The sequence below is a fragment of the Nomascus leucogenys genome, chromosome 2 (assembly GCF_006542625.1).
Source record: "Nomascus leucogenys isolate Asia chromosome 2, Asia_NLE_v1, whole genome shotgun sequence".
NCBI lineage: Eukaryota > Metazoa > Chordata > Mammalia > Primates > Hylobatidae > Nomascus > Nomascus leucogenys.
Window position 1 is genome coordinate 1,539,251 of NC_044382.1, and position 23,506 is coordinate 1,562,756.

Genomic DNA, 23,506 nt, shown 5'->3' on the forward strand with positions numbered 1-23,506 from the left:
AGGCACATTCACGAGGCACTGTCTTGAGCACTGGGGTCTGGCACCTGCCAGCTTCCCTGATGCAGCAACAGCCTCAGCTGCCAGTGAGTCTGTGACATTTTCCAAAGTATTTTTAAAAATGAGATTACTGCATTTTACAAACTTGACATTTCCTATTGGCTTTATAAGCTCTCTCATATTTTCATTACCCTCACATCCAATCCATTCGAGCTACATGCTAAATCAAATTGGCTTTTTTATATGTTTATTTTTTAGAGACAGGATCTTGCTCCATCACCCAGGCAGGAGTGCAGTGGCACAGTCATGGCTTGCTGCAGCCTTGACCTCCTGGGCTCAAGTGATCCTCTCGCCTCAGCCTCCCCAGTAGCTGGGACCACAGGCTCATGCCACCCACGCCTGGCTGAAGCTAGTTTTAACTGAAGAAAAATCAAAGTGTTCTCTTGCTGTTAACCTTTATTATTGAGGCATTGGCTCTGCTGTAGGAAAACAAGGAGGTGACGTTAATGTCAGTGGCTGACATTAACCACTGGCAAGTGACAATGTGGTTCCTTGACAAGTGGTTGCTGCTCATAAATGTCATGAAACAAAAACACTGATTTTAGAGAAGTAGGATTCTACAGTTAATATTGCCAGCAGACTTTTATTAAGCTCTCACTCTGTGCCAAACACATACTTGAAGTTGGGGTGAATCTGTGACCATTAAGATTTTGGCTGTTCTAGACAATGGGCACATTATCAAGCAACTGGGGTGTGAGAGCAAATGGTAAGAGGGTGAATCTGGATGAGGAGGGACTTCCAGGGCACAGGTGGAGGAGAGGCATTGCAGCCCTAGAGAGGCCCAAGGACACAGTCAAGAGAAGGCGGGGACAGTGGCCAGGAGGTGAGGGCAGCACTTCCTGGGCAGGGAAGGCTCGCCAGGGGGACCAGACTCCTGTCTCTGTTTGGAAAGAAAAGGAACAGTACTGGGGGTCAGGGAGGCTAGGCACGGCACCAGCCTGGGATGCCGCTCCTGCCTGAGGGGCCAAGGCAAAGGGGAAGCATTCACAGACCCCACACCGGCTCTGACGCCAAGTGGAAGAGGAGGGAGACTGAAACAGAAGCCTGGGCTTCCAGGCCTGGTGCCTGGCCGGGTGTTGATGGGACCCAGGGAGAGTCCCGTGGGGATACTTTGGGTCTGGGCTGGCAGGGGCTCTGGAAGGAGGCATCGAGGTGCCAACCTGGTGCCCAGGTGGAGGTGCAGTGGGGGTGAGGTGGCCAGGGTGCAGACCCCTGCATCAGAATGCCTGCGAAGCTGTGGGTTTTCTGTTTATTTGTTTTATTTTGAGACAGGGTGTCACTCTGTCGCCCAGACTGGAGTGCAGTGGAGCCATCTCGGCTCACTGCAAGCTCCGCCTCCCAGGATCAAGTGATTCTCCTGCCTCAGCCTCTTGAGTAGCTGGATTTACAGGCGCCCGCCACCACGCCCAGCCAATTTTTTGTATTTTTAGTAGAAACGGGGTTTCACCATGTTGGCCAGGCTGGTCTCAAACTCCTGACCTCAAATGATCCACCCGCCTTGGCCTCTCAAAGTGCTGGAATTACAGGTGTGAGCCACCGCACCAGCCTGTTTTTTAATTTTTTTTAGAGACAGGGTCTCACTCTGCCCAGGCTGGAGTGCAGTGGTGTAATCTCGGCTCACTGCAGCCTCGACCTCCAGCGCTAAAGCGATCCTCCCACCTCTGCCTCCCGAGTCACTGGGACTACACATGCATGCCACCACACCCAGCTAATTTTTAAAAAGGTTTTTAGAAACAGAGCTTCTCCATGTTGCCCCGGCTAGCCTCAAACTCCTGGGCTCCAGTGACCCTCCCGCCTTAGTGTCTCAAAGGGCTGGGATTACAGGCATGAGCCACCACACTTGGTCAGAAGCTGTGTTTTAAGTGGACATGCCATCTTGTCCTGCTGAAGTATCTCCATGTAATCACAATATCTATGGCACCCAAATCTCCTCCTTCCTCCTCCCTCCCCCAACACACCCCCACAGGCATGCACACACTCCCACGCACTGGAGGCAGAGTCTCCCAGGGGGGGCTGGCCAGGAGAGGTGTCCCTGAGTTCAGATGGAGGTGGAAGCCAGAGTGGGGCTGGGACCGCCCAGTGACATGAGGATGGGGCTTGGGATAAAGCCCTGGGGACACTGACATTTAAAGTGTGGACAGAAGGAGCTACTGAAGGCAACAGATTTAGAAAAGCAGTTGAGTATGATTTCTTCTTCAAGGAAGGCTGTCCAACTAGCTCTCACTTCCTCTCCTGTGTTCAGCGTCACCCGGAAGCAGAGTTTAATGTGACTAAAGTCAACACTGGCTCACACTGTCAGGGGGTGTGGGGAGATGAGTAAGGACTCATCGCAGGGCGATACCCACAGCTTAAAATAAGCGCCTTCCCCTCCCGGGTCTGGTTAGGGCAGTTGTTACATATGAGGGGTGTGCAGTTCTGTCTTGTATTTTGGCCTTGTTGGTAAAGCATTCCAAAGCTTCGACACACCCTCCTTTCAGCCCATTAGGAAAGGCTGTTGATTGTAATATTCACACAGCACCCTGGGCTATGGTTAAGAGCCTTGCAGAAGGACTGGGAGAAGCCCTGTGTATTTGAAGTATTGTCACATCAGAAAAAAACACCGGAAGAAGGCAGGTTGGGACAAGGTGCCTATGTCTGTTCCTTGGAATTGCTTTCCTTATTGTCCGAGGCAACTACAGGGAAAGCAAAGCGTGAGCCCCCAAATCCGCACCTGGAACGTTACCCTTCGAGGCATGGGACTGGCTGGCCCTGTGTCTCATGGGGGCTCTGAGTTTCGAGGTCACACTGGCCTCCTGAGGCCTGGCTGAGAGGGCTGGCTTGGGGGTCAGGAGGCCCCCTGTAGCCATGAAGCTCCTCTGGGGCATTGTTAAAGGTTCACCCTCTTTTTTGTGGGTGTCCTGGAAGATCCCAAGAAACTGAGCTTTGAAGAAGAGAGGCCGAGAGGGTCTCCAGCCGCCTGTGTTCTCCACAGCTGTGGCCCCACAGCCTCCAGTGACCGTGGAGGGGAAGGTGCCATCCGTCTTGGCTGCTGAAAGGGTGATGCTCTTACGCCTGGGTCTTGGCTCCTGTGGTCCCGCAGAGACCCTGTGGGGGCCACCCAGTCGTCACCCGGACTCATCTTGGGTTTTCCTTCCTTTTCCACCCTAAGCTCAAGGTATTTTTTTCCTGTTTTCTTCACTCTAACTTGGGGAAGAAGGAAGATCCTTTATGGAAAAGAAAAAAAAAAAAAAACACCTTTGAACGTCTTGCAACTTGAGTTTTAAGCTTTCAGAAGGATTCGGTGCTGCTGGCCCGCTCAGACCCCTGCCTGGGCCTTGGAGTTCCTCCTGCCGGCTCCTCCTCCCTGTGCACACACCACAAAAGCTCTAGGCGGCCCAGCCACCCCCGTGAAAGCAGCGCGGGTAGCCAGACGCCGCCAAGGCTCCCGTCCTGAGCCGAGGGTGGCACCTTGCCCAGCGCACATGCATTCTCCTGTGGGAACTCGGGGGGCATGTGGTGAGCAGGCTCCTGTCAGTTGAGGCAGAGGCTCCCGGCCCATCTTTGCTCTCCTCTCAGGCTGCCCAGCTCCTGGCGGCACATGGTGGCTGGCAAGGCTGACTTGGCCTCCTCAGTTCCCCACGCACCCGCGATCATCGCCTTCCCTGGCCGCCTCTCTCTATAGCCACCGACATCTGCGGAGCGTCACAGACAGTGGTTCTGAGCTGTGGTTTACAAATTTAACCCAACACAGAGTGAATTCAAATTTGCTTTTGGAACACCCTTTGTCTCCAATTAAGTGCAAGTATATTTACACTATGTGATATTAAAGGACTTCTCCAATGACTGGGAGGTACTGAACGAAGATGTTTGTGAAGAAACGGTGGGGTGAGGTGGTTAGGTAGAATATAACGTCCTGGCCATTTCTCTTCCTTCAGGCGAGTAAGCGCTCCTACAGCAGAAAGGCTGCGGATTGCTGGCTGTGCTCTGTGGACTGGGCCAGTAGGTGTGGCTCAGGTCCAGGTCCTGGCACCTCTGCTGGGCGCCCAGCCTGAGATGACACGTGCCATCCTGGAGAGAAGCAGAGAGGGTGCTGTCTCCAGGCGTTCTCCAGACAGCCTGGGCCTGGCTTGCCGAGCGAGCTGCAGGAGGGGATCTCCTGACGGGGGCTTGGGACCAGATCTACTGCAGAGAGGCAATAACTCTGTCTAAAAAGAAAACTTGTCCCGTATGATTACAAAAACAGGAAAAGGCTCCAAGCTAGGAAATGATATTTGAGGTGTGGAGAACATTCTCACCTGATGGAAGCATCGTGTTTCTGTACAGGAGGAGGAGCTGGTGCAAGCCCTAGGCCACATGTGTCACCGTTGTTTTGGACCCTCCGTAGCTTTTATACTCATAGAATATTAAAGTTGCCCCTTTCCTATTTGGGTCATTGAAAGAGCCCACCACACTCCAGTTCCTCCTCACTATGCACAACGTCTCAGAAGATGGCGAACAAAACTATTTTTCTAACTCTAGCACAGGTGATGTGGGGGTGGGGAGGCTTGGGATATACCTAAATGTGGCGGATGATTTATCTTCCACCTTGAGGGATGACAAGGAAACTATGCACTTGAATTTTAATTAAAATTTTAATTTAATTCATTGATAGCTTGTGCCAGAAAGGACAGTCAATGTTCAAGAAGCAAAACTGATGATTAGCTCAGTTTTGGGCCTCCCTATAGGGGGAGTTTTCTTGTCTGGAACGCAAACACCTACGAGTAGAGTGTGAGCTGGTTCTTGACAATCAGATCTCATCAACCCTTTGAAATGTTCTGGGCAGCTCAGCTCCTCGGTCTGCATGGTTGGTGTAAGTATAATCAAGTAGTGAAATTGTATGGTATATACTATATGCCAACAGTGTACACCTGTATGTGCAGAATTTGCTAATATAATCATTTCAATAAAAACCTACTGAAAAAGCTGATTTGACCACATGGAGTATTGATGGTGGTAACGTGTATCACTGAGGACTCTCTTGGTTACAAATGACAGAAAACCCAACCAAAACTGGCTAACACCAAAGGCGAATGTAATGGCTCCCAAAAGCCAAAATGCCCAGGGGCGCCTATGTCAGGCTTGGTGTGATTGGACCCTCAAATGCTGACACCAAGACACATGCCAACTTTGCTTCCTCCTTGGGAACCCCATCCGCAGGCTCAGGGTGGCAGTAGCCCCATCAACACAAGAGCCAGTGCACTTCCCCAGGAGGTGGCCCAGGTCAGAACGGTATTTCCCTGGCCCAACTGGCTTGGTTGGAGGCACGTGGCCATCACCAGCCAGCCGCTGTGATCACAGGTAGAATGCACTGATGGCCTCAGCTGGCATGGGCTCCACCTCCACAGCTCAGGAGTCCATGCATCTTCACCTGACAGACAGGAGCTGAGTGTTCTAAGGCACGGTTCCCACTGCAGAAAAACGAGCGACACTGCACAGACAGAAGTGAATGCTGGGGGCAAAGGCAGCACGTGTCCGACACGTGTGGAAAAGAGCTGGAGCCAGAGGCCGGGCGCAGTGGCTTACACCTGTAATCTCAGCACTTTGGGAGGCCGAGGCGGGCAGATCACTTGAGGTCAGGAGTTCGAGACCATCCTGGCCAACATGGTGAAACCTCCTCTCTACTGAAAATGCTAAAATTAGCCAGGCGTGGTGGCAGGCACCTGTAATCCCAGCTACTTGGGAGGCTGAGGCAGGAGAATCACTTGAACATGGGAGGCGGAGGCTGCAGTGAGCCAGGATCGCGCCACTGCACTCCAGCCTGGGAGACAGAGTGAGACTCCGTCTCAAAAATAAATAAATAATAAAATAAAAATTTTTTTAAATGGGCAAAGGATATAAATAGACACTTCTCCAAATAAAATATACAAATAACCCAAAAGCACATGAAAAGATTCTCAACATCATTAGTCATCAGGGAAATGCAAATGCAAACCACAGTGAGATACCATTTCCCACCCTCTAGAAATGAGCATCAAAAAACAGAAATACAATGACAAGTGTTGACAAGATATGGAAAAACTAGAACTTTTTTTGGGGGGGTGTTGGAGTCTCACTCTGCTGCCCAGGCTGGAGTTGCAGTGGGGCGATCTCAGCTCACTGCAACCTCCACCTCCCGGGTTCAAGCAATTCTCCTGCCTCAGCCTCCCGAGTAGCTGAGACAAGCACACACCACCACACCCGGCTAATTTTTGTACTTTTAGTAGAGACGGGGTTTCACCTTGTTAGCCAGGATCTTGATCTCCTAACCTTGTGATCTGCCCACCTCGGCCTCCCAAAGTGCTGGGATTACAGGCGTGAGCCGCTGCGCCCAGCCTAGAACTCTTACACGCTGCTGGTGGGCACGTGGAGTGCTACAGCTGCCTTGGAGAGCAGTGTGGTCACTGCTTAAAAAGTTAAACACAGCTGTACCACATGACCCAACAATACCACTCCTCAATATATGCCCAAGGGAATTAAAAACACGTATTCATACAAAGACTTGTACACATGTTCATGGCAGCATTATTTATAATAAACAAGAGGGGTAAACAATCCAAATGTCCATCCAAATGAATAAACAAAATGTGGTGCATCCCTACCATGGGGTACTATTCAGCCATCAGAAGGAATGAAGTATCAATACATGCCACAACATGGGTGAACCTCGAACACGTTATGGGAAGTGAAAGAAGCCAGACACAAAAGGCCACATATTGTAAGGTTCCATTTATACGAAGAAATGGCTAGAATGGGAAAAATGTACAGAGACAAAATAGATTGATGGTTGCCGGGGCAAAGCCGGGGGGAAGTGGGAAATGGCAGCTAATGGGTAAGGGGTTTCTTTTGACTTGATAAAAATGTTCTGGAATTAGTGATGATGGATGCCCAGCCTAGTGAATATACTAAAAACCACTACGTTTTGCACTTTAAAAGAGTAAACGTTATGGAATGTGAATTATATCTCAGAAAATAAAAAAGAAGTAAGCTTAGCACGCACATACTAAGTGCTCAATAAATGTTCTTTTTCTTATAAAAAATCATTCTCGAGGAGTGGTCTCCAGGTCAGCAGCATCAGCATCACCTAGGTACGCGTTAGCAATGCAAACACCCTGGGAGGGAGGGGGCAGCAACCTGTGTGGTTGCTTTTTGTTTTGTTTTCAGATGGAGTCTTGCTATATTGCCCTGGCTGATTTTGAACTCCTGGCCTCAAGTGATCCTACCAGCTCAGCCTCCCAAGTGGCTGGGACTACAGCAGCCTGTTTGAATCAGCCTTCCAGGTGATCCTAATGTATGTCCAATTTGAGAACCACTGGAATTAAGGAACAAGATGACTCTTTACCTCCTCTCAGGGTGCTAAAAAGTGCAGTTCTTCCAAATTCTGTCCCTCTAGAGAGCACAATGACAGTATTAGTTCAAACTTCCAAGGTGTTGAAGAAAGCCAGCCTCTGCATCTTGAAAGCTGATTCCTATATCCAGCAACATTGCAGAAGACTGCAGATTACTCTGGGTGTCGAGTGCGTGTACCTACATCCATCACACCAAGATTCTTGAGTGCCAATCACAGAAACCCACCTGGAAGCCAGGTCCAGCTCCAAGGATAGTTTAACTGCCCCCTTCCCTTTGCCCTCTAGCCAGATCCTGGTGAGGGTTCCAGCCAGCAGGGTGACCCCACGTCCCAGTCGACCCTGGACAGGCCCAGGCCCATTGTCCCAGCTGGAGTTGACAGCCCCTTCATGCAGAAGGCCGTGTGTGGACTGGTGCTGCCCCTGCAGGCCAACACTGGGAGACCAGGGACCCGCATTCGCGTGCAGCCAGCCTCACGCTTGCGCAGAAGCCGCCACTGGGCCCAGGGCCAGTCCAGAACCCATCCCCAGGGCCGGCCAGCCTCTGTGACCCGTCTGTCAGGGGAGGGGCAGCACTGATTTCCAAGGATGCAGTCCGTATCAGGGCCTCCTGGCACCTGCCCTGCGCTAGACGATTGTTCTAGTCTCCGGCCCCAGTGTCAGAATTCTGACAACTGGCCGGGCGTGATGGTTCATGCCTGTAATCCCAGGACTTGGGAGGCCAATGTGGGCGGATCACCCGAGGTTACGAGTTCGAGACCAGCCTGGCCAACATGGTGAAACCCCGTCTCTACTAAAAATACAAAAACTTAGCCGGGCGTGTTGGCGGGCGCCTGTAATCCCAGCCAAAGAGGCTGAGGCAGGAGAATCACTTGAACCCGGGAGGCAGAGGTTGCAGTGAGCTGAGATTGCATCACTGCACTCCAGCCTGGGTGACACAGCAAGACAATGTCAAAAAAAAAAAAAAAAAGAAAGAAAGAAAAAGAAAGAAAGCTGAGAATTAGGAGGAACTGCAAACCCTTTTCAGGCGCCCTTTGCAGTGCTAACACGCCCCGGGTTGCACGCACAACCAGCCAAAAGCAGCCAAACTGCTTCTTTACATCTTTCTCTCACACTGCACAGCTTTCAAAACGCCAGAAGCCCTGCTCTGCATAGCGGCTCCCCTGTCTGCGGACTGGGCCGTTCCGTTCTGGGCCCAGGCCGGAGGCCGCGGGCTGGACCGCTCCAGTAGGCCAGGCTGGCGCGCGCCCGAGGCCGGGGCTGAGGGGGCGGCGCGGGCCTCGGGCCGCGTGCGTGAGCGCCACGCGCCCGCCAGGGGGCGCCGCCCGCCCGGCCCCGCCCCGGCCCGCTCCGCACGCTCCGCTCCCGGACGCCGACGGCGGCGGGCGCTTCCGCCTCGCGGGCCTCGGCCCGGTGCGAGCGGCACCGCAATGTGGCTGAGCCCGGAGGAGGTGCTGGTGGCCAATGCGCTGTGGGTGACGGAGCGGGCCAACCCCTTCTTCGTGCTGCAGCGACGCCGGGGCCACGGCAAGGGCGGCGGCCTTACGGGTGAGAGGCGCGCGGGCGGCCGGGCCTGTGGGCGCCGCGGCTGTGCTGGCGGCGGGGCTGGCGGCGGGCGGGTCCGGTTCCGGCCCGGCCTCGGCGCGTCGCAGCGGACACGGACGCCAGCGCGCGGCGGGGCGGGGGCGCGAGGCCAGGACCCGGGAGCCGGGCGCGGAGGGCCCGGGGCGGGGAGGCGAGGGGCTGGCGGGAGGCGAATGCGCCCTCGGCGGGCTCTCCTCAGGTCGGCGTGGGGCGGCCGAGTGGAGACCTGCGGCGGCTTCTGCCCGGATTCGGCGCCCGCGAGCCCCGGGGGCCGTGCGGCTTCCCGGGATTTCACCGCCGAAAGTTAGCGAGACCGCCCTGTCCTCATCCTCCACCTCAGTTTCCCCAGGTGCCTCTAAGGGGCCAAGTGACGCCAGCGCACGTTTTCTTTTGCCCTCTTCTTCATGCCCATCTCACCAAAGTATCGCCCTTTTAGCAAGATCAGAGGTCCCTGGAGCTGGCCGCACCCCCGTTCCCCCAGCTTCTCCTCCCCCACCTTTTCTGCTCCTGGCTGCTCTCAGAGCTGCCGACCCAAGGCTGTGGGTAGCAGCACAGGGTGTTCCTGCAAGCTCGCCAAGGTGGCCCTTTGTGGACCCGGGTGCCACCATCACACAGGATGAGGCTGGACAGGCACCCTTGGAGTCGTGCAGCCTGTGGGATCCAGGGGAGGCCCAGAGGCCACTCCCTCCGCAGGTGGTGTCCAGGGCCCCTCGTGCTCCAGGGCCTGCGCCCAGCCCTGCAGAAGCCCGGCTGTCTCAGGCTCAGTGCCTGTGCTCTTCGGGACACCGATTGTTGCCCTCCAGGAATGCGGTCCCATTGTTGCCAGGTCGTCCAGTTTATCAAGAGCATTTTCTGTGAATCATCCTGATTTTCAGTGTTAGCAGCTAACAGCCAGTTGCAGACGGAGGCTTCTCCTGGGTCACGTTTCTTCATGTGGAAGAGACTGTTCTGTTCGCAGGAACACTGAGTGTTCCCTTCAGCTTCGGGCTCCCTCCCAGTGGGCTTCAAGGATCTCGGGCTCCTGTGCTGGACCTGCCTCCTAGATCCAGCTGTTCAGTGGGAGTTAGTCGGCAGCCCCTGTGGCCAACCTCGAAGCTACTGCAAGCCCGATGAAGAAAGCGAGGGACCGGCACCTTTTCTTCCGCCAGCGCGCCAGGGTGTCATATTTGGAACACTTGTGCTGCGCTCGGCAGGCTTGTGTGGGTCATCTCATTGAACGGGCGGGTGCAGGTGCAGCCCGACCTCTGTACACCTCCTTCCTGCGGGCTCTTCTCCTTTCCACCTCACTCTCCGTGTCCCCTGGGACCGAGCTCCCAGGGTCTCCCCAAGGGAATCCTTCTTTGAACCCTCTCCGCACTGCTAGGTTTGGTGTGTCCTGCTGTGCCCTCTGACAGGGCCTTCCTTGTGCCATCATGGGCATCGTGGCCTCCTGAGTACTGTCCTGCCTGAAGAGGAGCAGACAGGGATGTGGTTTTATTCAAGCCATCTATTAAAAACATGCCAACCTAGACTTTTCATTAAAGAATCTGAATAGCTAGCTTGGCCAACATGGCAAAAACCCTTCTCTACTAAAAATACAAAATTTAGCTGGGCATGGTGGCACGCGCCTGTAATCCCAGCTACTCGGGAGGCTGAGGCACGAGAATCGCTTGAACCCAGGAGGTCGAGGTTGCAGTGAGCCGAGATGGCGCCATTGCACTCCAGCTTGTGCGACAGAGCGAGACTATCTCAAAAAAATATTAATGGACTATGAAACAAAAGTGTTAAAGTTGAATAATAGCAATAAAAATTGTTCTGACCTCAACAGGAAAAATGGTAACAAAATATTTTCAGATCATGTCAAAAGCAGCACTTCATTAAAAGGAAGAAAAAATTTCAAGTAAAAACAAACAGGTTTTTAGATTGCTTGATAATTAGTGAATCAAACAATGATAAAAGCTATATATTTCCTGCTGATTTGTCAGAAAATAGTGACACTGACAAAGATAGCATTACCTAAAAAATAAAAACAAAGATAGCGTTGCCACAAACTGGTTAATGTGTGTCATCTATCAAATGGGTATATGTGATGAGAAGAAAAACTTGAAATGCCCTAAAATGTTTCAGTTCAGAAATGAAAAAACTCTATTTTCCCAAATTTGACAATTCTAAAAATCGACATCTTCAGTTATGGTTTTTGAGGCTAAAAGAAACTTCCTTAAAGTGTCGGTAATAAAAATCAGTCATGGCAAAGGGAAGACGTTCTCTTCCTGTTCTTGATATGGAAAATAATGTTGCAGAATCATTGTCCTGTGTGTGTGAAGTGATGAGCACATGACCAAAACTGTCAGGAAGACGTATTTCAGGAGATGCGTCTGGCAGTTAAGAAAGCATTGTGTTGGTTTTCTGGATTTTGTGACATTTGTGATATTGTTGTTTTTTAGCTTTAATGTGTAGCTCAGCACTTTCTCAGTCTAAAGCAATACTTGTCTTGTAGTCTAGTTTTGTATACGTAAAGAGGGCTTCCCAGAATTGTTTAAGCTCTGGCCCCACGAAACTTGCATCTGCCTCTGCCTGCAAGTGTTTCTGAGCCAGGAGAAGAAGCAGATGCTTCCAGGAAGAAGTAGAAGGGGATGTTTTTGATCGGGATCAGACACTGGCTGAAGGCCTTTGACTGCAGGGGTCATTCCGGACGTTTCCCTCGTTTGGCTGGACCCTTTGGGTAGCGTCACCATCCTGTCTGCCTCCGGCCAGACTCAGCCTTCAGGGGCCTCAGTCCGGCCCTCCCCTCACCCTCCATGTCTCTCTGCCCTGTTCCCAGGTCTTCTCGTGGGCACCCTGGACGTGGTCCTGGACTCCAGTGCCCGCGTGGCCCCCTACCGCATCCTGCACCAGACCCAGGACTCCCAGGTCTACTGGACAGTGGCGTGTGGTAGGTGCCCTGAGTGGTGAGGGATGTTGGGCAGGGCCTGCCCTGGAAGGGCCGTTGCCGAGAGGAAGGGGTGTGTAGCCCACATGCCTGGGTGGTGTTCCCTGCTGACAGCACAGCCCAAGGCTGCAAGAGGGAAGTGGAGGAGCCTTCGCTTCCATCTTAGAAAGGCAGCTCCACTGCCGGGCGCGGGGGCTCACGCCTGTAATCCCAGCACTTTGGGAGGCCGAGGCGGGCGGATCACGAGGTCAGGAGATCGAGACCATCCTGGCTAACACGGTGAAACCACGTCTCTACTAAAAAATACAAAATATTAGCTGGGCGTGGTGGCAGAGGCCTGTAGGCCCAGCTACTCGGGAGGCTGAGGCAGGAGAATGGCGTGAACCTGGGAGGCGGAGGTTGCAGTGAGCCGAGATCGTGCCACTGCACTCCAACCTGGGTGACAGAGCAAGACTCCGTCTCAAAAAAAAAAAAAAAAAAAAAAGGCAGCTCTGCTGGTCATGGGGACAGGGCAGGAGAGGACAGCCTCATGGAGCCCCATGTACCTCTAGGGACGCAGGTGTGGGGCTAGCCAGTGTCCACATTCTCATGCCACCTTTTCTCAAGGTAGACACAGCCAGCCTCATTCAAAGATTCCATGTTTGCAAATTGGCCTACTCAATAAAATGTATTTGCAATCCCCAAATCAGTACTTCTAGCGATTTTATGGTCATTTAGAGACATTAATGGACACATGCACGTTCAAAGCAGTGAAGAATTTGAGTCGCCTGATGCCCATGTCCCCAGCTGAGGCGGAACAGGACGACGCTCTGCCTTCGTGATTCAGCTCTCATACTGCACTTGTGTGTCCTGTTCACAATCTCTGCAGTGCCTTGTTTTTCCCATGTTTGTGCTCGTTGCTGATGACTTGGCTGTTTAAAATGGCTCCCAAGCATAGCACCGAAGCGCTCTTATTCCTAAGAGCAAGAAGGCTGGGTTGTGCCTTGTGAAGGAGATCCGTGCATGAGAGCAGCTTCATTCAGGCCTGAGTGATAGTGCTGCTGGCCATGAGATCAGTGCCAATCGATCAGGGATACGTATTAAATAAGGCATCTTTAAACAAACACATGTAAAACAGTTATGTATCGGTCAATTGACAAAAGTGTATTCCCCCGGAGTAGTGGTTCAGGATTCGCTGACAGTGTTCGCGGCCACCTTACAGCATGTGACCACCTGAATAACGAGAATCCGCTGTAGTTGGCCTCCTAGGTGGAAGCGCACTCGCCCTTCCAAGAGTGCGGAGGGAAGTCCCCTTTCAGCGGGCACCTGCTGGGTTGAGTCTGCTCTGAGAAGATGACAGTCCTAGCTGATACTCAGACAGCGCTTCCTGTGTGCCAGGTACTTGCCTGAACCACCCGGTACCTCCAGAAGGCATAAGTACTTCGGTCTTCTCTATGTTGAAGGTGAAGAAACTCTGGCCCAGAGGGGTTGAGTAACCTGCTCAGAGTCACACAGCTGCAGTTCAGACCCTCTCGGTGCCTCTCAGAAGCAGAAGCCACAGTGCCCTTGTTCCCCAGGGCAGTGCTTTCCCTCGAAGGCCTGGGAGAAGATGATGAGACTCAAAAGTTTGTCAACCTCATGGCTGGACCCCAGCTTCAGGAGGGGAAGGGTCAAGGAAGTAAAAGCACAGGGCAGGCGGCACCCCAGGAACAGCCCCACTCCCAGGTGGGCATTCTGCACGGGCATCCTGACCAGCAGTGCCCTTCTCCCTTGCAGGACTGAATACCTCAGTAAGAATTAGGAAGGGGAGTTTGTCCAAGGCCAAGCAGGGAAGCCCAGTTAGACCCCAGATCTCTGGCTTCAGAGCCTGAGTGGGCCCTGGGCGCAGCAAGAGTTTGCCAGAGGAGGGGCTTCCTGTGGGGAGGGGACCATTTCTGAGTGGGCCAGGAGGTTGGTGTGTGCTGATGAGGAGAGGAGCTGCTTTAACATGCGCCCTTGAGATTTCCATCTCTGGCAGCAAGAGCTGCCCCTCCCTGGGGAGAGAAAAGTATGAGGGGCAGAGTGGGAATCCCTTCAGTCACAGCAGGCCTGGTGCTGGGGAGGGACCCAGCCACAGCCACACGGCGGAGCCCGTGTACGTAGCCCCCATGCCACACACTGGACCTCTCCCCTCCTGCCAGGCCCAAAGCCCTGTACTGGCCCTGGCTGTGCCTCCCTTTCCTGCCAGCCAGGCCAGGCCCCAGAAGCAGCTCACCAAGACCAGACTTGGCCCTGCCAGCATCTGCTTAGTGAGTCCTGACCCTCGAGCCTGGTATTTGAGGACACCTGGAGGTCTGCCTGCCTCCATTTCTGGCCTTCTCTCCCCAGCTCACAGCCTGGCCTTCAGCCGGACCACACAGCTGCAGGGCCTGGAGGAGCCACACCCCTCCTGGCTGCTGTGCCTAGTGTCCACCATGCCAGCTAACCTTCCCTCCCGCTCCGCTGAGAACTGCCCAGACTCCACAGACCCATCCTTCCTGCTTACTCCTCTGGACATGACATGTCTGCGCATGCCTTTACGTGGAAGCCCATGAGGCCGGGAGCTCCCGAGGGTGAGGGCAGGTGCTGCAGCCAGGTACCCAGGGTTAGGATTCTGGTTTGATCACTTCCCAGCTGTGTGACCTTGGGTAACTTATTTCACCTCTCTGTGCCTCAGCTTCATCTGGTAAAACGAAAATAATGGTACCTGTCTCCACTGTGTTCTGAGAATGAAATAAGATAATCCATGGAAAACTCTGAAAACAGAAATAGCATTTAATACTCTAATTAGCTATTATATTATTTTTATTCCCAGCACCTAGCATAGAGACGGAATAGTTTCTTAGTGTAAAATGAAGATTGAGTTACTTTTAACTAATATTTTTTAATGCACATATGTAAAAAAAAAAAAAAAAAGTGTTTTTTTTTTTTTTGAGGCATTCTCTTTCTGTTGCCCAGGCTGGAGTGCCATGGTGCAATCACAGCTCACTGCGGCTCTCTGGCTAAAGTGATCCTCCCACCTCAGCCTCCTGATTAGCTGGGACTGCAGGCCCACGCAACCATGCCTCATTTTTTCTATTTTTTTGTAGAGACAGCCATGTTTCCCAGGCTGATCTCAAACTCCTGGGCTCAAGCAATCCCCCTGCCTCAGCCTCCCAGAGTGCTGGGATTATAGGACTGAGCCACTGTGCCTAGCCTATAAATATTTTTAATTAAAGTGCTGACACATCCACACGGGCAGCGAGGAGATTTCTTCTGTTTGTTTTCTAGGAATGTATGTATAAAAGAAAATAATACAGTAGAGTTGCACCACATGTAAATTTGACTTCCAAATTCAACTGTGGGTTCCTGGCAAAGACACCGAAAAAGAAATCTCTACCTACCAACTAGGCCTTGGCCTCCGTGCATCAGGGAAAGGAGGCTATAATAGAAATGCAAAGAAAAATGAAAAAAAAAAAAAGTTTACAGTAAATTATGGATGACTTAAGGGGCTTCCAGGAGTAATTCTGGGGGCCTTTTGTGACTCACTGCAAGCTGTGTGATTCTGGGTGGAATCGTTTTCCCGTGGGCATCCTCCCCCAGGCCAGTCGGGAGGATCTGTCCTGTGGCCTCGCTTCTTAGGTCAGGGTCTGCTTGAGGAGATTTGACAAAGCAAACAAATCAGTCCCAAGCAGAACAGCCGGGCTGTGACACAGCCATGAGCGGGTGCCACGGGCTGGAGCAGGTGACAGGCCCAGCCTGGCCTGGAGGGAGGGTCAGAGCTGTCTCCAGCTGGCAGAAGAGCCTGCTCAGGGAGGGAAGGAAGGTGGCCAGGGGCAGGCACGCCAGCAGAGACGTCTGGTTCACAGTTACTCTGGACTCTCGAGCATGGCGCCGAAGCGCTCTTGTTCCTAAGAGCAAGAAGGCTGGGTTGTGCCTTGTGAAGGAGATCCGTGCATTAGAGCAGCTTCGTTCAGGCGTGAGTGATAGTGCTGCTGGCCGTGAGCTCAATGCCGATCGATCAGGGATACGTATTAAATAAGGCATCTTTAAACAAACACATGTAAAACAGTTATGTATCAGTCAGTCGACAGAGGTGTGATTAGAGGCTCGAGGAACCTAACCCTGTGTTCCCCCGGGTTACTGGTTCAGGATTCGCTAACTCAGCGTTCACGGCCACCTTACAGAATCTGACCACCTGAATAACGAGAATCCGCCCTGTCTTGGCTGAGGCTGTCTTCATGCCTGGTGGGTGGGCCTCCTGTCCCACCCCCCGACAGCTGAGAACGATTCAGGATGTCATTCGCTCCTCATCCTTGTGTTCGTTCAGCACAGGCAAAACCCCAGAAACAGGTGCTGGGGGTAGGGGGAGCCAGGCCAGGCAGAGATCTCCCCTCATCCCTTTGCTCTTCCCCCTAGGGCTTCTTCCCCGATTCCTTAATGGGAGCAAACAATTCTTCCAGCCTTTGAAAGTGGCATCGTGCTGCCTTCTCTACGTTTTTGTTTTGTGTGTTGTTTTGTTTTTTTGAGACGAGGTCTCACTTTGTCACTCAGGCTGCACTGCAGCCTGCACCTCCCAGCCTCAAGCAATCCTTCCACCTCAGCATCCTGAGTAGCTGGGACCACAGGTGCATGCCACCACACCCAGCTAATTTTTTGTATTTTTGGTTTCGCCATGCTGCCCAGGCTGGTCTCGAACTCCTGGGCTCAAACGACCCTCCTGCCTCAGCCTCCCAAAGTGCTGGGATTACAGGCATGAGCCACGGTGCCCAGATTTTCTCTACATTTTTTTTTATTTCCACTGGGCCTATGGAGGACAGGGACCCCCTCCCTCCTAGGTGGAGCAGACACTAGGTAAGAAGGTGGCCAGGAGAAACTGAAGAGAGGGACAGTAGCTACTCACCTGCCCAGCAGGAGCCTAGCTGGCCAGGGGCCTGGAGTCTTTTTTTTTTTTTTTTTTATACTTTAGGTTTTAGGGTACATGTGCACAATGTGCAGGTTTGTTACATATGTATCCACATGCCATGTTGGTTTGCTGCACCCATTAGCTCGTCATTTAGCATTAGGTATATCTCCTAATGCTGTCCCTCCCCCCTCCCCCCACCCCACAACAGTCCCTGGAGTGTGATGTTCCCCTTCCTGTGTCCATGAGTTCTCATTGTTCAATTCCCACCTATGAGTGAGAACATGCGGTGTTTGGTTTTTTGTCCTTGCGATAGTTTACTGAGAATGATGTTTTCCAGTTTCATCCACGTCCCTACAAAGGACATGAACTCATCATTTTTTATGGCTGCAGGGCCTGGAGTCTTGTAGGAAGCTCCGGCTGCTTATCTGTGGATATCTAGATTCTCAGGAAAGAGCTGGATTCATTTATACAAAGTATGACTGTGTTTGATTAATCACATACATAGCAAAAGCCACATTAAGTTCTTTCAACTTGAGGAAAAGTATAAGTTAGCAAGCTTGCAGGTGCATAGACTATTTCTAGGACACATTGGAGACTTAGTGACTCTCCTTGTTGGCTTCAGGGACAGGTGGAAACATTCTCTCCCACACGACTGTGATTCAGCCTGGACGTTTAATTTTTTGTTTTTTTACCAGGACCATTTATTACTTTTGTTATGCACATATTCATCAGCTTAAGAGGGAAAAGCAGCTTGAAGATTCTGGTCACTTAGATTTAGCAAATTAGGTCACCCACTTTCATCTCGCTTCTTTGAATGTGCGTTTAAGGCCTGGTGAATTTGTGATTTTTCTTTTACTTCACCAAACCTCTTCTAGGGTCTTCCCGCAGAGAGATCACAAAACACTGGGAATGGCTGGAAAATAACTTGCTCCAGACACTGTCCATCTTCGACAGTGAGGAAGATATCACCACCTTCGTCAAGGGCAAGATACACGTAAGGTTTACTCGCCACTCCCTGTTCTCACCCTTCCCTGCCAGCAGTGTTCTCGTGTGTTATCCTATTTAATCTTCACGATGTAGGGTGCGTCCCCATTTTACAAAGGTGGAGACTGAAGTGTCAGCGCTCCTTCTCTTGGAGTTGAAAGGGGCAGAGGAACTTGTGACCCAGGAAAGCCTCGTCTTACCCTGGCTGGGCACTGGAGGCTGCCGAAGCCTAGTGCGGGGCTTCCATTCCTACCCAAGTGCCTTAGAAGGTATATGCAGATAGACAATTCTGTTTGCCAGAAGAGATGCTGGAAACAATAGGATATTTTGAGTTATTTTTTATTATAAAACTAACGTTATTTTAAAAGACACATGCCCTTTACCCAAAAATTCCATTCCTTGGATTTTACCCTACAGTGTATTCATATATGTAGAATATACAGTTTAAAGGGCCAGGTGTGGTGGCCCACATCTGTAATCCCAGCACTTTGGGAGGCCGAGGCAGGCAGATCATGAGACTAGGTTAGGAGATTGAGACCATCCTGGCTAACACAGTGAAACCCCGTCTCTACTAAAAATACAGAAAAATTAGCCGGGCGTGGTGGCGGGGGCCTGTAGTCCCAGCTACTTGGGAGGCTGAGGCAGGAGAATGGCGTGAACCCCGGAGGCAGAGGTTGCAGTGAGCCGAGATCATGCCACTGCACTCCAGCCTGGGCAACAGAGCGAGACTCCATCTCAAAATACGCCGTGAGGAGCATCTGTAAAAAAGCAAAACTCCAAAGAGAGAGGATAACAAAACAGCCTTAAACCAGTACCTTTAAGAATTTAGACAAAATGGGGCTGGGCGTGGTGTCTCACACCTGTAATCCTAGCACTTTGGGAGGCTAAGGCAGGTGGATCATTTGAGGCCAGGAGTTTAAGACCAGCCTGGCCAACATGGCAAAACCTTGTGTCTACTAAAAATATAAAAAATTAGCTGGGCATAGTGTCGTGCCCCTGTAATCCCACCTATTTGGGAGGCTGAGGCACAAGAATTGCTTGAACCCGGGAGGCAGAGGTTGCAGTGAGCCAAGATTGCGCCACTGCATTCCAGCCTGGGCAACAGAGTGAGACCCTGTATAAAAAAAATAATAATAATAATTTAGACAAAATGGGCACTTTATTAGAATAACACTTATTAATTTCCAGTTGCTTCTGCAACAAATTACCATAAACTTAGTGGCTTAAAAGAACACAAATTTGGCTAGGCGCGGTGGCTCACACCTGTAATCCCAGCACTTTGGAGAGAGATGTTTAGATCGCAGCTGCGGTAGCACTGGTGGAAGAGAAGAAAAACCCTTTTCCTTTCCTTCGCCCCATTTAGGTTCTTGGCTGGGGCTCTGTTACAAAAGGCAGATTAACAAGAGAAAAACAGAAGTTTACTAATGTGTATATCTTACATATTCATGGGAGAAACCTGGATAGGTGACTCAAAAGTTTAGTTAGAATTGGGTTTTCACAGCCTCTTAACACAGGAACAGTCCACTTAAAGAACCATAACAGGACAGACAAAAACAGCTTAGGCTTCCAAGGGCAGGAAACTGTGAGAAGATAAATACATGGGATGAAACTAATGGAGTAAGGTTTGTTTGCAGATGCGTCCAGTGTCATCTCTGGGCTGATAGGAATCTAGAATTGTCTCCAATAAAGAAGAACGTATATCCAGCTTTTAGGCAGAAAGGGGGAGGGGGGGCAGAAAGAGCTTTTCCTGTGTTTGCTGCTACTTAATTGCCTTCAGCTCAAAATACTTCTTATGTCAAAAAGGCATATTTTGGGATGGCATATTCTAGTTTCCTTCCCTGGCTACTCTGAGAAATAGAAGAAATCAGAACAGATCCCCCACTTTCAGTCCTCACCTAGGCTCATGGCTGTCCTCACTGCCCATGGACAGAGGGATGGGAGGTGGCCCAGCCACCAGCACTGACCTTGACTGACTTTAGTTTATCTTGTAATTGTCTTTCTAGAAAATCAACGTGTACATTTTGAGCTGAGGGCACTGCTGAGGATCTGTTTTACCCCAGGAGGCTTGGGGCTGGCTCTGTGGCCCAGGGGGATGTCTCTGGGCACCCTGAGCCCTGCAACAATGCCAGCAGCATGAGGGAGTATGGACGGGCCCGGAACCTGTGGGTCCTGCCGCTGGTTTGTGTGCAGGGCCAAGAGGCAGGAGGCCCCTGGCATACAGGGGGCCACGTGCAGAACGTCCTCCAGGATGTGATAAGAGAAGCACTTTGCAGAACAGAGCTACAGGGTGATCCCATTGGGGCAGATAAAGGGGGAAAGAGGAAAACATACATTTGCTTATGAATCCGTCGGTGTTTGCATGTCTGGATGGAACCAGGAAAGTCACTACAGAGAGCGAGAAAAGATTCCCTTTTCACTGAATACACATTTCTACCGTATGCATTTTTTACCATGTTTATGGATAATACATTTCAACAATTTTACATGAAAATAACTGAAATATTCATTGTAAAAGTGTCCAGCCAGACACAGTGGCTCACGCCTGTAATCCCAGCACTTTGGGAGGCTGAGGCGGGCAGATCAGTTGAGCCCAGGAGTTTGAGACCAGCTTGGGCAACATGGCAAAACCCCATTTCTACAAAAAGTACAAAATTAGCCAGGTGTGGTGGAGTACACCTATAGTCCCAGCTACTCGGGAGGCTGAGGCAGGAGGATGGCTTCAGCTGTTGAGGCTGCAGTGAGCCGTGGTTGAGCCACTGCATTGCAGCTTGGGTGACAGAGTGAGACCCTGTCTTAATTTTTTAAAAAAGTCTCTGCTCACAACTGGTGATGACAGTAGTTCAGGGAGTTGCAGGAACTTTGTCTAGAGTCACACAGGCAGCGTCTCTCACCCGTGTGCCTTGACTGCAAGCCAGCAAGAGCCACTGACTGTTCCCACCTGTGCCTGTAGCCCTTAGACCAAGGTCCATGAGTCCTGGGTTGCCTGGGCCTCTCTGCTCCACCCTTTGACCTGTCCAGGACTGTGCAGGGCAAGCCCTTGTCCTTTGCCTTCCCCCAGGGGATCATTGCAGAAGAGAACAAGAACCTGCAGCCCCAGGGAGACGAGGACCCCGGGAAGTTCAAGGAGGCTGAGCTGAAGATGCGGAAGCAGTTTGGGATGCCTGAGGGCGAGAAGCTGGTGAATTACTACTCCTGCAGCTACTGGAAGGGCCGCGTGCCCCGGCAGGGCTGGCTGTACCTGACGGTCAACCACCTGTGCTTCTACTCCTTCCTGCTGGGGAAGGAAGGTGAGCCCGCCCCTCAGTGTGCCCCAGCCCCCACACCCTCAGCCCCTCCCTGCCCTCAGCCCCCAGATACTCCGTCCCCACATGGCCACCAGAGGGATCTCCCTGAAACCCAAATGCCACCTTGGCAGCCCAGGGTGGGACTGTCCGGCCTTGGCCAGGCGTCCACCTGCTCCCAGCCAACTGTTACCATGCCCACCACTCGCCAGTAGGGTTCTCTACATGGTGACTCCACATGCCTGCCCTGCTCTTTTCTGCCGAGCTGGCGTATTCGGGCACACATCTGCCCCGAATTCCTGGTGATTCCATGTCATGCAGTGCCTTGGGTGCGTGCCACAGCCCTCATCTGCTGCAGGTTCCTCCCTGCAGACATCCCGGCCACAGGATGCGAGCCTGGTTTCCCAGCAGCTCCAGAAAGAGCCCCCAGGGTCTTAGCCATCCCCAAGCACACCAAGCCCTCCTCCCTCCTCGCCTCCCTCGGCCCACAGCCTCCCTGTGCCCCTCCTGCCCTTGCCGCTTATCTGTCACGACCAAGTGGCCAGTCACCTCCCGTCAGCAGGGGCTGTGTCCTGCTGTGTGTTGGCCGCACTGTGCTGTGACTGTTCACACCTCCATGCGTTCCCACCTCGGGGAGCTGCTGGGTGGGTCTCAGTGATTCACCTCCGCACATTCGTTCCTTTCCCGTTCAGCCACTGGTGGGGCAGACACTCACCGTGTGTGGTTGGTCTGGAAGGCAGTGGACACCTCAGTGGCCTGGTCCCTCCACATGGAGGGCGTGACCTACCCCAGCCAGGCCTGGGCATGCAGGAAGTGCTGCCCCCAGAGCGGTTCCCTGGGGTGGGCCTGGGGTACGGATGGGCATCAGGAGCCCCACCCTGCCAGGCCCTACCCCGTGGTGTGTCTGTCCCTGCGGGCACAGTGAGCCTCGTGGTGCAGTGGGTGGACATAACGCGTCTGGAGAAGAACGCCACCCTGCTCTTCCCGGAGAGCATCCGTGTGGACACCCGTGACCAGGAGCTCTTCTTCTCCATGTTCCTCAACATCGGCGAGACCTTCAAGCTCATGGAGCAGTTGGCCAACCTGGCCATGCGGCAGCTGCTGGACAGCGAGGGCTTCCTGGAGGACAAGGCCCTGCCCAGGCCCATCCGGCCACACAGGAACATCTCAGCCCTGAAGCGGTGCGTTGCCCTCCAGGGCTGGGGTGGGCTCATGTGAGCCAGGTTCGCTGACCTTGGCTGGGACCTGCCTGGTCCAAATGTGTAGACCTGGAGAAGGTGTCCACATTCACCCCTCATGGGCTCCCCACTTGGGAGGGAAGCCAGGTAAACAGATCATTGCAGTCCCGTGTGGAGAGGCAGCAGGAGATAGCAGTGATGTCCTGAGGATACCACTAACGGGGAGGAAGCTCTTCACACTTTATTCCTCTTGGCCCTACAATGGGAAGGGGCTCTTACCATCCCTAGGTATCAGACAAGGAAGCTGAGGCACAGAGAGGTTAAGTAACTTGCCTGAAGTCCCTCGGTTAGTGAGCAGTGGAGCCAGGATGTAGCCACCTCAGCCAGGGTGCTCTGACGCCCCCAGAAAGGCTTTGGTGAATCTGGGCTCAAGTGCACGGCCTCCATCCCACCATGATTGACAGCTCTCCTGTATACCCCAAGACTCCTTGGCCAGAGGCCCCTCACAGCCATGGGACCCCCAGGGGTCCTGAGTTTGATGTGGAAGCAGACCTCTGGGTCTGAAGCCAGCCAAGGAGATGAGCCATGTGTGGGTCTGAGGTCCCTGCTGCCCTGTCCAGGGGACTGATAGGCAGGAATGCATCATAGCAGCCGGCCCTCCCAGGCTACTTATGTTTGGGTTCCTAGGTTGTAGCTTATAGGAAACTCCAGAGGCTGGCCAAGATCTCTGAGGTTCCCTGGGTCCCACAGCCAGCCCGAGCACAGCCAGATTCACACCCATGTGTTCGGTGACCTCATTCCAACCGGGCCATTTCCTGCATTGCACCCACAGACTGTGGTCTAGGCCCAAACTCTGGGGTCCGCCTCCAGGACCAGAAAATTGTGCAAGCATGTTGTCCTTGGGATGCGAGTGACAGGTTGGCTTGTGGGACCTTTTGGAAAGAACACGAGCAGAGATGGAATGCGACTACCCCTGGCACTGCCGGTGAGAATGCAGTCAGGCCCTGGTCGGGTTACTGCAGCCCAAGGCAGGCAGGAGGCTTCCTTTGGGGCTGGGAGAGTTTATGTGGACAGAGCCACCGAAGGGGTGAGGGCCTGGGCCAGGCCACTGTCACAGCCATCAGATACACAGGTGTGCATTTGTGTTAGCAGCCGCATGCTTTAGTTTAAGCTCCACACCTCCCTGTGGGGAGCTTCTCACCTGGGTTTCAAGGTGAAACCTGGGGTTAGGCCTGCCCAGGGTGGATGAGCTGCCCAGGACCCTCCATCTGAGTGGGACCCAGTGCAGGTGC

The 23,506-nt window shown here is 52.6% G+C and overlaps 1 protein-coding gene across 3 annotated transcripts in view; it reads left to right on the forward strand.

Moving 5' to 3' along the window:
* Window positions 1-8,751: 8,751 nt before the first annotated feature.
* TBC1D9B (TBC1 domain family member 9B) overlaps window positions 8,752-23,506 on the forward strand; it is a 44,954-nt gene continuing 30,199 nt past the window's right edge. For 2 of the 3 annotated variants that reach the window (XM_030824311.1, XM_030824319.1), the window contains exons 1-5: window positions 8,752-8,945; window positions 11,782-11,892; window positions 17,647-17,765; window positions 20,814-21,042; window positions 21,959-22,217. In XM_030824311.1, coding sequence (XP_030680171.1) covers window positions 8,828-8,945; window positions 11,782-11,892; window positions 17,647-17,765; window positions 20,814-21,042; window positions 21,959-22,217 — 836 coding nt within the window. In that variant the 5' untranslated portion in view covers window positions 8,752-8,827. Of the gene's footprint in view, window positions 8,946-11,781; window positions 11,893-14,250; window positions 14,460-17,646; window positions 17,766-20,813; window positions 21,043-21,958; window positions 22,218-23,506 lie in introns of those variants that run through there. The other variant, XM_030824327.1, reaches the window with a different exon arrangement.